The sequence below is a fragment of the Mobula hypostoma genome, chromosome 5, assembly GCF_963921235.1.
Source record: "Mobula hypostoma chromosome 5, sMobHyp1.1, whole genome shotgun sequence".
Taxonomy (NCBI): domain Eukaryota; kingdom Metazoa; phylum Chordata; class Chondrichthyes; order Myliobatiformes; family Myliobatidae; genus Mobula; species Mobula hypostoma.
Window position 1 is genome coordinate 21255202 of NC_086101.1, and position 13201 is coordinate 21268402.

General features: G+C 51.3%; 1 protein-coding gene across 2 annotated transcripts in view; it reads right to left on the minus strand.

Annotated features, from left to right (window-relative positions):
* Nucleotides 1-171: 171 nt before the first annotated feature.
* LOC134346670 (pre-B-cell leukemia transcription factor 2-like) overlaps nucleotides 172-13201 on the minus strand; it is a 46921-nt gene continuing 33891 nt past the window's right edge. Inside the window, exons 5-9 of one of the 2 annotated variants that reach the window (XM_063048166.1) lie at nucleotides 11546-11681; nucleotides 9946-9994; nucleotides 5101-5189; nucleotides 4153-4236; nucleotides 172-2394 (exon numbers count right to left, since the gene is read on the minus strand). In XM_063048166.1, coding sequence (XP_062904236.1) covers nucleotides 2302-2394; nucleotides 4153-4236; nucleotides 5101-5189; nucleotides 9946-9994; nucleotides 11546-11681 — 451 coding nt within the window. In that variant the 3' untranslated portion in view covers nucleotides 172-2301. Of the gene's footprint in view, nucleotides 2395-4152; nucleotides 4237-5100; nucleotides 5190-9837; nucleotides 9995-11545; nucleotides 11682-13201 lie in introns of both variants that reach the window. The other variant, XM_063048165.1, reaches the window with a different exon arrangement.

The following is a 13201-nucleotide window of genomic DNA, read 5'->3' on the forward strand; positions in this document are numbered from 1 at the left end:
TAGTTCGCAGTGTTAAAAACGTCACTGTAAAACCCTAGTCATCAATGCGTGGCAGACAGAAAGAAAAAAAAGTATTAAAACACTGAGAGAGATAGACCTGGAGAAAAGGAGGTCTTCTCCCCGATTCCCCCGAAACCCGCGACGCTAAACCACCCTCCCGCCCGACCCCACCAAACGCAAAACGTATAAAGTGTTCACCTCAGAGGAGGAGAGATTGGCCGAGGATTCCCCTCAATAAACCATGGGGGTTGCTTTACCAGTGACACCAAGCAGATGGGAGGAGGGTGAGGGGCTTTGGAGAGAGGAGGCAACGTCCACTTCGGAAGGTTGGAATTTTTCCTTGAAATATGGAAGATCTGGTACCATTGACCTCAATGGAAGCAGGGTATTGGGAGGAAGGGGAATGGGTGAAGGTGATGCGTGCTTAGCTGATGCAAGCACTTGAGGGATTTCTGCCCCTCTTCTATTTCTCTTGGCTCCTCCAAGGGCTCCACACCTGCTTCCAACGCAACAGGCCTATTGAGCTACCAGCTCATGAAGCAGTCCTATCACCCTGCCCCCACCACCCCAAAAGTTTTCCCTGCCAGGTAATCTCCCTGCATTCATATCAATTCCACCCCTCAGCCACACTCTTGGAGGCAATTTTCAGATTCCATTAAACCTACTCTTTGGGATGTGGGAAGAAACCGGAGCAGCTGAGGGAAACCCAAGTATGTGCCAATGATGAGCAGGACCTGCGGAGAAACCGAGGCCCAGAGGATACCGTATGTTGGTGATAGAGTCAGTGGGACCTCAGCACTAACCCTACACACTTGCCTGCCACCCATTCCGCCTCTACCACTGGCTGCCATTCCTGTCAATCTTACAGATTATGCAAACAATTGGTTGATTCTCAGGTCTCAAGGAAGGGGAACTGCCAATGAGCAATATAGGTTGAGGAAACAAGCTTCTTTTGAGTGTTTCTGGCAGTTGCAGCAACAGGATGGGGCCGGAAACCTGGGCAGATGTGAGTTGGACAGGGACAGCCAGGGCACAACTGGTGCCCCGGTCCCTCCTTCAGGTGAGCACCCCACCCTGGGCCCAGGGTCATGGGGCGCTCCCAGCCCTCTGGCCTGGGTGAGTGTGACTGTGACTAGGGGGAGGGGGCCTCTATCATTCAGCTGGCAGGTCGCAGGCCTGGACCAACACAGGAAGCCACTCAGCCCATCAAGCTCTCATTAGCTCATAGAGGAACACCATCTTTCTTTCTCTTCCACTCTAATTTTCCCTGTAAACTGATCTCTCAGCATCTACCAATCCCGCACTGTTCACGATGGAGAGCACACAGAGGTTGTCAATCACACCACACACTCACCACACTGAAAAATAACACACACTCATACAGACCGAAAAAACACGCAGCACACACAGAGAAAAACACAGATAAACCCAGACCACATACATGCATAGAAAAATTACATATGCACACAGAAAACTCACCACACACATACAGAAAGCACACAAAAACACACACACACATACATACACCCTGAGGGAGAAGCAGAGAAAGTGTGGTGGGGTTGAGGGAGAGAGGAGTGGGGGAGAGGCAAGAGAGCATGGAAGAGTGTAGGGTGAGAGGGTGGCGGGACAGTAAGGGGAGAGAAGAGATCGCAGTAAGGACAGGGAGAGTGCAAGGGAAGAAAAACAAGGGGGGGGACAGTGGGTGGGGAGGGGGGGTGGAGGGGGAGACACTGAGCTGAGAGGTTGAACCATACCACACAAACTGTGCATGGGATAACCATAAATTGACTCTGTCCTACCTGGGCCAGGTCTACAGAAAACCTTCCCTCAAACTCCTCCCCCCAACAGAAAAGACAAAGGCCAAGGTGAGGTGCACCCACGTGTGCCTCCAATCTGCAAAGCCCACACTCGCATCCCACAGAACCACACACCTCATGTGTAACTGCACATCCCAGTGGAATGGTTGCCTTCCTGGACAACAGAGGGATGGGGCGATCCCACCAACGGTCCGTGTGTCATGAGCAACCATTTGTAGGTACAGGACAGGATGGAATGTGGGAGGGGTGGTGGTGAAGTGGCCCATCCTGGGAGTGACATCCCTCTATAAGGGTTATTCCTCCAACACCTGCCACCCTCTGTACACTGAGGTCCAAGGTTTTACAGTGAAACACACAAGGAGATAGGTTAGTATCAAGGTCACCCCAATGTCTGAAATCATCCTCTCATCTGTCCTCTTCTTTCTTATTGGTCAATGCTGGAGACAAGCCCATCGGATCAGGGAAAGGTCCGGTTTCTCAGAGATCAGTTGGAGGTATCGGAGTGCACGCTTCCAGGCCCTTCTGTGGGAGATGTTACAGAGGACGGGGTGGCTGCATCCTGCCAGCCTCCATTAGCCTGGAGTCAGAACGGAAGCAGAGTTAGATCCTGGGTGGCACAGGAGGAGGTCACAAAGCCTGCAGGGCCAAATTCCAAACACTACCACTGAATTCATGGTGACCCCCAACCCCTGACCAAGTCCCATCAATGGCAAACTGCAATCCAACCCCAAGGCTTGACCAAACCCTAGTCCAACTCCTGATCAAAACTTAAACCGCCAACTCCCCAAGACCCAACCCCTGTCCAAACCTCAAACTAAACCCTCATCAAACCCCAAAACAAAACTCCTGTCCAATCCCCAGTCCAACCCTAACCCCTGGACAAACCTTAAACCCAACCCCTAACTAAACTCCAAACCACAAACTCTGACCAAACCCCAAAAACCAATGCTGACTAAACTGAAAATCCAACCCCTGACCAAACCAAAACTCTAACCCCTTAACAAATTCCAATCCCACTCCTGACCAAAGTACAAATCCCACTTTGGCCTGAGCCAAGCCCCAAGGTGACTACACTTCAAGCCACCCCCTTCCCCCAGGATGCCATCTTCTCCACCACCTACCGAGGTCTCAACCCTTTTCCAACCATCCAATCCAACGAAAACGTTGGTCTCTCCCAACAGGTAATCTGCCCTGAACTCTGCACCATGTTCTGGCCTCTCAATGTGTCCTCTTGGACCGATCTTTTTAGCTCAAAGGGAGCAGCCTTTTCCTTTCCCCTCACAGTCCCAGCCCTAATGCTCTCCTAAAGGGCAGGGACCCATGCTCCAGCTGTAGCCTCACTGGTAGCTCACACAGTGTTAGCAATGACATTTTTCAGGGCAAGAACAAGATCGCCCATTGCTCATGCCAGTGGCATCAGGAGCCCAGTGCAAGGGCTGGGGGTGACCCCAAACCCACTGCCTTGTAACTCACACTGTGTCCTGCACACCCACCAGGCACCTCTCTGTAGCCAATGGTGTCAATGTCCCTGTTGCCATATGGGCAATCTGATGGAATAGCAAGATCCACAAGGACATTAGTCGGCATTTTTTGGTATTATTCACAGCATCAAATTATATGGTGAGAAGGCAGGTGTATGGGGTCAAGTGGGATCCAGGATCAGCTATGATGGGCCAAATGACCTAATAATGCTCCTATTTCTTATTGTCTTATGGACAGGCCAGGGTGACGGTGATCTGTGGGGTGTATATTGAGCAGCCATGGGCTTGTAGGAAGCAGAATTCTTTAAATCAGGGGCTATGGGATTATCCCGTGCACCTGAGGGTTTTGGTCCTGTGACCCAGCTGAGAGATAGTAGCCCAGTCAGAACAGGAACCCTCCAGATATCCGGACTAAGAGAACTTCTGTTATTTTTTCCCCTCATCTCCTAAGTTTCCTCCTTCCATTTCTGGAGTTCCTTCCTCTATCCCTCCACCTTTGTAGCTCGCTCCCTCCCTCATTGATGGAATTCCCTCTCTCCACATTGCCCACCTCCTTATTCCTTCCTACTCTTCCTCCAACCAACGGTTCATCTGAAAATAACCTTCCTTCACACAGGAGTCACCCAACATCACCCAGTCACTGCCCCTCACACCTCTTGTATATCCTGACACCCAGACCTCCCACCAACAGCCACCCCTCTCCCCCTCCCCCCACTGAGCTCACACTAGGCTATGGGTGGGCAAGACATGGAGGTGGTGGTGACTCCCACCCACACTCTGTGTTGCACCCTCAATCACTAGCCCGACCTCCCCTCCACCGTTCCGTCACCCTCCCCCAATTCCCTATGACTTACCCTCACGTCCCGTGGGCTGTACATCTGGTTGGCGGCCAATCCTTCCCCGTAGGGCTGGTTGAGGGAGTGATGGAGGGTCTCCACCTGCAGGAGGGAAGACTAACCCATAAGTGTCACCCCAAGAGTCCTCCCTCCTTTTCACCCCCACATCCCCAACCCCACTGCCACCCCTCCAGTACCCCAGCATCAGATGGGGCCTTGCCTTCTCTTCACAGCCCACTCCCTCCCTTCTGTCAGACTGGGAGCCCGGTGGGTGGAGTGGGCACAGACTGGGAGCCCGGTGGGTGGAGTGGGCACAGACTGGGAGCCCAGTGGGTAGAGTGGGCACAGACTGGGAGCCCAGTGGGTAGAGTGGGCACAGACTGGGAGCCTGGTGGGTAGAGTGGGCACAGACTGGGAGCCTGGTGGGTAGAGTGGGCACAGACTGGGAGCCTGGTGGGTAGAGTGGGCACAGCACTATGGTGAAAGGGTTCCGCCCATCCATAGGTCTCATCCTCACCCTCATCTCAAGGCTTCCACCCCAGGGTGCCTTGCCAGCAGGCCGCAGGAGGCTCACACCTGGGAAAGGATGGGACGTCCTTCCTTCTCCAGATCAGCTCAGGTCCTGGGGTGACTCGAGAGTCCACAAGGCCGCCAAATTGATTATGGGTGGGGGAAGGAATGAATTGGGGTGGGAGGGAGAGAGATGGAAGGAACGGGTACGATCAGGGATAGTAAGGAGGATGGAAGATGGGAGGAGGACAATCGTGATTATGAAGGACAGATTGAGGGTTGGATGGGGGTGCAATCGAGAGTGAGGTAGTGTCGAGGGAAGGAGATGGGACAATCATGAGAGGACGATAATCACAGGTGACATTTGCTGCAGACCGCACCCCTTCCCCCACCCCAGTAGAGCAGCTGCACCCATGAATCGCGAGACCTCACAGGGTGAGGCTGCGAGTTACTGACCTGTGCCCCTGGGTAGGAGTCTCCGTTTAACCCCTGCATCCCCATGAACATGTCTCCGGAGGCAGACAGATTGAATGAGCCAGAGGAACCTGGAGAGGGAGAGAAGGGGAGAACGAGAGCACTCGAGGTCAGCGGCAGATCTACACAGGGCACGGGACTGGAGCAGCCAGTGACAGAATATTGCAGCAATAACCCCATTTCCGGTAAGTACCCTCTTCCCTTCCCTACCCACCAGCTTCTGCAACAAGAGCAAAGCACCAGCAGTTCAATCCCAGAGCAATTCTCAGTGAAGTGAAGATCCTGTCACCGTGGTACCATGGACAAGTGCACACAGGGAAAAGTGGCCCCAGGCACAAGGACGCACTCAAAGGCAAAGGCAGACTGATACACACGGACACACAGAGCCACCCAGTCCTTGTTGACTATCAAGCACGCACTTACACAGCTCCCATTTTTATCCCCTGACATTCACAGCCAACAGCCCCACCACCAGATCCCACCTGTTATCCCACACCCAGGGTGACTCACACTGGCCAATTAACCCAGCTACCCGTTCATCTTTGGGATGAGGGGAGGAAACCTGAGCGGTCAGGTGAGCGGGGACAAGCCACACGGTCATGCAGACACCGTGCAAACTCTATGCAGGCACCATAGTTTCAGACGCTGGGTCTCTGGGGCAGCAAGGCACTGTGCTGACAACTGATGATGTCAAGGGCCAGAAGACGTGCAGGGACAGCGCACAGGAGTGCACCAGGGTCACACAAGGGCCGTCACTGTGAGGGCGCAATTTGCACACTGACCAATTGCTGGTTACTTTGGCGGAATTTGATTCAGAGAGGCAGTTGCAGCAGCCAGCTGAACAGTTGGGTAAGTTTTGGCCGAGGACCCGAACTCATTCTGTAGTAGTGGCTCATGGAGTGGTAACGACCACTGGTCTGAACAGAAGGACCTCACCCCAGCCCCCATGCTGATGCAATCTGCGGGGAGGAGAGCGGGACAAGCACAGGGTGGCCTTGAGCTGGGAGCTCCTGAGGGGCTGAATGGCCTCCTCTCACTCCCATCCCTTGCACTGGTGATGCAGTGTTCTGTGTTCGTCCGTATTTTCTGGAACTAACCAGCAGAAACATCAGTGGAACCAGGTTCATGAGGCAGGAAGCAGAACGAGAGTCTGAGGTTGGTGGAACCAGGTCATGTTAGGGTGAGACTGGGGGTGTGAAGTCCTTGCAATTTTGAGAGTCAGATTACATCTCCTGGAGCGGTGGGTAGCAGCCCACTCAGTCAGAAAACCAGGCTGAGGTGTTGGGAGGCAAGACTGACAACTGGACCAGAGCCTCCCACAGGTTCAAATTCCAAGCACAGCAGCCCCAATGTGGACCCCAGACCAGGGAAATGCTGAGAACCAGCTCCTAAACCTGAAATAGTGCAGCCATTCATAAAATGTGTGAATGCATAAGTTATTTTATCCTGGAGTAGCATAGTTTCTTTAAGCTGAAGCATACTCTGTTGCATTCAAACTGGTGTCGATGGGACCGTAGAGCCGTGTGGTGTGTGAGCCTCAGAATGCAATAAAACACCCTGCACCAACAGCTTAAACACAGACCATATCAACTGTTTTCAAGGTATAGGCACAAGATATTTTGCAGATGCTGGAAATCCGGAGCAACACACACAAAACGCTGGAAATCTCTGCGGGTCAGGCAGCATCCATGGAGAAGAATAAGCAGCCAATGTTTCGATGAAGGGTCTTGGTTCCAAATGTTGACTGTTTATTTTCTTCCACCGATGCTGCCTTACCTGTGGGGCTTCTGCAGCATTTTTTCAGTTGCTCAACCCTTTTTCAGTACCTTGCAAATAAACTTTTACCATTCTGTCGATATATATAATTGCAAAATCAAGGAATAATTTAGGAACAGCTCCTTCCCTTCCACCACCAGGTTCCTAAATGGACAATGAACCCGTGAACAACATCTCTCACTAGTTTTGCTCTCTTTTGAGAACAAAATTACTTATTAAAATTTTTTAAAAATTAAACATTTCCTACTGTAATTTATAGCATATTTTTATGTATTGCTGTCATGAAACCAAGATCATGACATATATAAGTGATAATAAACATGATTCTGATTATTACTCCATCTTAAGTGAACGACCCCCAAATTCTGAAATGGTGCCCCGTGGTTCTAGATAATAAACTTGCACAATATATCTCCTTTCAACTATCCCCCTCTCATCTCAAATGTCCCCTCTCATGTCTTCCAGTACTTGACATTTCTACCCAGGGAAAAGATTCAGTCCACCCTATAAACTCCCTTCATCCTCCAACATGCCAAAGAAAACAACCTAGGCGTGTGCAACCTCTCCTTTGAGCTCATACACTCAACTCCCAGACAAATTTCTTCAGCGCCTTTTCTAAAGCCAGTATATCCTCCAGTTAATCCAATGACTACAGACTCCCCAGAGTTGAGTGTGAAGCAACAAGGTCACCTCTGGTTCTTCTGAACTCCATCAAATGCTGGTTCAACCTGCTCAATCAGTCCACGTGAGGTGGCCTCTTCATTACAGGGAACCCTGATCCCTGACAACCCACGATCAGAGGCTGGACCGAAAGAAGGGTCATTCCAGCCCTTGGGGGACCACAGGAGCAGGGGTTAGCCACTTGGCCCCTCAAGCCTGACCCATCATTACTTAATCTACAGTTGATCAGACTGTAACATCAGCTTGATGCTCCCATCTAACTCCAAACATTTCACCTCTCGGTTCATTAAGAATCTGTCCAGCTCTGTTATAAAAGATATTCATGGATTCTGTTTCTTTGGGGAAGGCTGCTGAGGACTCTCAAAGAAAATGATGGCTCTCATTTCTGCCTGAAATGGGTAACCCCTTGCTTTTAAACTGTTAAGTGCCCATGATGCTGCCGTAGGCAAGTTTTTCATTACACCCCTGTACACGTTCTTGTACATTGACAAGTTTCAGATTTCCCCCACACCCACTCTATTGAGAATCCTTGGGATCTCAGCAAACAGATGACTGGAACACAGATCTCCCAATTGGAAAATCACTGCTAGTGTCCGGACACAAGTCCTGCACAAGAACCAGGGGAGCAGGTGGAGGGACATTTGGTTGGCCTGGGAATGGGACTGAGCTAATTCCTAGCAGAACCTGCATAGTCTGCCTTAAAGTCCTACAGCGATATAGCATAGAAACAGGCCCTTCGGCCCACTGAATCCATGCTGACCATCAATCACCCATTTACAGTAATCCCTTCATTCTCCTCACATTTGCATACCACCAGTACTACCAACCACTTACACACTCAAGTCAAATTTACAGTGGCCAATTAATCTATCCTTGGGACATGGGAAGAAACCGGAGCAGCAGGGGGAAACGCAGGCGGTCACAGGGAGAATGTGCAGACGCAGGCTCCACATGCAGGCGGTGCTCGAGGTCAGGATCGAACCTGGATCTCTGGAGCTGTGAGGCAGTGACTCTACCTACTGTGCCAATGTGCCGCTCTCTCGCCAGAAAGTTAAAACAAATAATTTTAACCACCTAGGATTCCACCTCCACCTCTGGATCACTACGTAACATCATCCTACGACATGCACACTCAGCAAAGCCAAGATGGATGTGTGATGCCCCTATGGTTAAATAGTAACCACTGGCCAGCCCCAGCCAGTGAAGCCACACACTGTACAGTGCTGAGCATTGGCCGGTCCACAGTGGGGATTCTGTTAACCGCAGGCTGGAAGAAGGTGTGAGACAGCCAGAGACAGGGCACCAGAGAGTGCATGGGCAAGAGAGAGAACCTGAGAGCGCGAGCGAGCGAGCAGGAGAGGCTAAAGTGGGGATCAAGGGAGCAAGACGAGCAGATGTACAGAAATCATACAGAAAGACAGAGTGAGCTCGACAGAGAACGGGAGAGATATAGAGCCAGAGAGCATGAACAAGAATGCATGAGTGTGGGAGTGGGAAGGGAATGATATGAAGAGGGAGGGAACTAGTCTGGGAGAATGAGGGGAGAGTAAGGGGGTGAAGAGGTAGAGTATATTTGGTGGAATGGTGGGGAGAATGATGGAGAATGAGGGGGATCATGATAATGAGGAGCATGATAATGGGAATAAAGGGAAACAATGTGTAGAACAGGGATTTCCAACCTGGGGTCCACAGATCCCTCCGTTAATGGTAGAGGTCCATTAACAGAGAACCCCTGAGGTAGAGAGTGAGGGTGGGGGGAGGGGGGGGAAGAAGAACAAGCATTTGAGCGAAAGGTCGAGGTGCAAGGGGAGAGCTCTCAACCAATGACTCAGTGACTTCAGGGACTCATTGTCTTGGGTGGGACAACAATGTACAGTCCCTCCTACGTTCCCTGAGCTCCACTGGGCCAGTTCAAAGCAGAGAGAACTACCCCAGCACCATCCCCAGGGGTCAGGAATAAGGGAATAGCATTGGAAGTGAGACAGGAATATATCCCAGAGGCCACGGAACCAAGCCCCAGAGTACCAGCAAGCCCCATTCCACAAGAGAAACACCAGGAAATACTCTCAGCAAGGAAACAAACATCAAACCCCAGGAATACCAGAAAAGCACATACGGACCGGCAGGTACGGTTAAAGATATTGCGGGAGGAATCCTTTCTTGTCTTAAACCAATTGGGTTATCCTTTTAATTTTTGCCCCACCCCTCCCCAATGACAGAGCCAATCAGTGCAGAGGAGATGTTGCTCAGTTAGCAGCCTACCTGCGGAGGTGGGAGTGGTGGGCGAGTTTGCTTGACTGTTCTGAGAGGCAGCAGTCGCATTGACGGCGGTCTTAACAGCGTAAATGTTAGCCTCCTCCTGGAACTTACCAATGTTCTTCTTATATCGAATGCGCTTGTTTCCAAACCAGTTGGACACCTGCAGGGAAAGACACGAGGTGAGACAGGGTAGCAAAGGGGGTTGGGCAATGGGAGAGAGGAGGGAGGGAGGAGGATGGATGGAGGGAGGGAGGGAGGAAGGATGGAGGATGGATGGAGGAGTGAGGATGGAGGAGTGAGGGGGATGGAGGAGTGAGGATGGAGGGGGGATGGAGGAGTGAGGATGGAGGGGGGATGGAGGAGTGAGGATGGAGGGGGGATGGAGGAGTGAGGATGGAGGGGGGATGGAGGAGTGAGGATGGAGGGGGGATGGAGAAGTGAGGATGGAGGAAGGGGTGGGGATGATTAAAGAGAGGAAAGACTGAAAATGGAGGAGAGGGAAGGGGGATGGAGGATAAGGGAGGGCGGCGATGGGGGAGAGGGGAGGATGGCGGACAGGTGTTGAGCAATGGAGGGGAAGGCAGGGGTGATGGAGGTGAAATGGAAGAGGAAGATGAGAAGGGAGAAAGATCAATAAAGGAAGAGGGTGTAAAGGAACAGAGGGAGGAAATGATGGAATTGGAGAGAGAAGTTGGAGATAGGGAGGAAGGGGATGGGAAGAAGAAAGAGAAAGAGGAGATAATAGGAAGGAGGGGCGAGGCTGGAAGGGAGTAGGGGGAAGCACTTGGGGAGGGAGGAAGGTAACATTCCCAGGCCCTGATTACAGGACCCGGGAGCACTGCAGCCCCAGAGGTCTGCACTGACCTCAGCCACCCCATTTCTCCCGCCCCCACAGCGCTCTGGTTCTATGGGGCTGAGGCCCACAGGAAACTATTGAAAACTTTGGGTCGGCTTCCACCCTCCGAGGAAAAGCCTTCCCTCATCGACTCGTGCCAGACAAAGTAACCCTTTCCTATCTCCCCTCCAACGTTCAGGCCTTCCATTTACTCTCCTTATTCCATTGCCCTGAACCCCTGGATACTAGTTACTGCTGCCAGGTTTGATCTGCGGCTCTCAGACCCTCACCTTTGGTCCAAACCCAACCTCTCCCCTTTCTCGTCCCATGGAGAGCCCTTCCTGGTGCACCATCTCCCTCGCCCCCACCCGTGCCCTCTTGCCCAGTGCTGTCTGTGTGAATCTGTAGGTTAACTGGCCGTTGTAAATTGCCCCTAGTGTGGGGTGAGCGGTAGAATCTGGTGGATTTGATGAGGGAGTAAGTGGGGAGAGGGATGAGAATGCCTGATAGGCTAGTTTCGACTTGATGGGCAGAATAGCCTCCATCTAAGCTGTGAGAAATAGGAGCAATAAAACAGAATCTAAAACGCAACCAAAATGACAGGAGTTCCAGAAGTCCAGTGTTTCCTCCCCAATCCTGCTCTAACTCAGCAGCTGCTAGCTCTGTCAATCCCTTCTTGTAGTGGTCACCATTTGACCTAGCACCGATCATCTTGATGCACCTCACCTTGCCCTAGAGCAGGGAACGTCTGAATACCTCATGGGACCAACAGACCCTAGCATGGCCTAAAATCCCCTCCATGGCTAGCCCACCAGCAGGACACGCACACCGTATACCCAGAGAAGCTGAAACGGGCCTAACCTGGGATACACTGACCTGCGACACAGTGATGCCACACTTCTTAGCCAGTTCCTCCTTGGCCTCCTCGCTTGGGTACGGGTTACTGAGGTGGGAGTAGAAGTACTCATTCAAGATCTCCGTGGCCTGCTTGCTGAAGTTGCGCCGCTTTCTCCTGTGGAAAGAAGGTTTGGAGATTACTCCTGTGGGCTCAGACTGTGTCAGATAAGAAGGCCGCTCAGCCCATCTAGCTTGCCTGTATGATCTGGCACATCTACTCCAGACCTCAATTCCACCAGATCCCCCACTGCTCATTTCAGTGCTTTATCTGCCCCAACCAGTGACTCCTCCTGCACAACACGTCCCGGACAGAGATTCACTGACCTCTGCCAAAAGAAATTTCTACATGCACGGTTTTAATTGATTCTAGTTTAATAACAACATTCCCTTGCTTGAGATTGTCCTGCTGGTGGAAACAAAGAGCCACTGGATCCAGCATGAATCTAAAACAAGCTGGAAATCCAGCATGCGTTACTGTTTGTGGTACTAATCTCATCCCCCTCACTTCCCCTCCACGAGCTGTACAGAGGGCCCAGACCCTAGGCTGCCCACAAACTTAATTCTCCAAAATGAATTAATCAAATATACCCCTTAATCTTCCACAGGAAAGATGGCCATTGCTTGTCTAATCTCCCTTGGAGTTTTGTCTCACTCTGATCAGCCTCCACAGCAACATTACCACTGCACTCTTCACTCCGTCTGCCTCTCATGGTATCTTCTCCTCGCTTTGCCTGCCTCCACCTGTCATCCACCTGCTACTGCATTCAACTCTAACCCCCCCAACCTCCACAAGCTGCCCATCACCTAAAGTCTCAACCCTCATCACTCCACCAATCAACTTGTGCTCCTCTCCCAGTCCTTCCCCTCTTCTCTCTATACCAGCAATCTGTCCTCTCCGCTCTCATCCCTCATGCAAGATGTCCACCCGAAACGTTGGCAATTCCTCTTTCCTCTGCTGCTCAACCAGATGAATTCCTCCAGCGGATTGTTTGTTGTTCAGTCTGGTTAGTCTGCTCTAGTTGATCCAGGTGTGGGTACATGGGGCTAGGTAGTAAAAGAGGAATGTGTGGACTGTGTGGGCTAAAAGGCCTGCCTGCTTCTGTGCAGTAATGCTCAATGACACTTCTGACTTTTTGACTGTTTTAGATGCTTGTGTGATTTTCATCACACAACAACCCGCAGGCCCTTGTTTGCCACTGGTTCCAGCTACCCACACTCTAGAATATACTGTGCCCCACCCTTCAACACAGCCATGAGCTTGAAGACCTGCAGAGCCTCTCCCCAAGCAGGGGAGCCTTTCATGCACTCAGAATCACAGGACTGATCACGCTGATTGGCACTTCTCTAACTCTTCTGGGTAAGGCTAATTCTGGATCGGGCACCCAACTGGGATAATCAGGGGCCAACGCATTAACAAGCCAGACGGTATTTGGCAAAGAAGTTTCATTACTGTATGCCAGAAAGTGACAAATCATCTGGAAATCGACTAAGTAACCTCAGGGAATACTGAAATATACTAAATCATAGAGAATAATTGGAGAATAGCTGTGAGGGAAGCACATTGTTTTGGAGGGATATCATTGAAAATCAGGGTACTGTTGCATTATTGAGATGTGATTTCAGAATGGACACTTT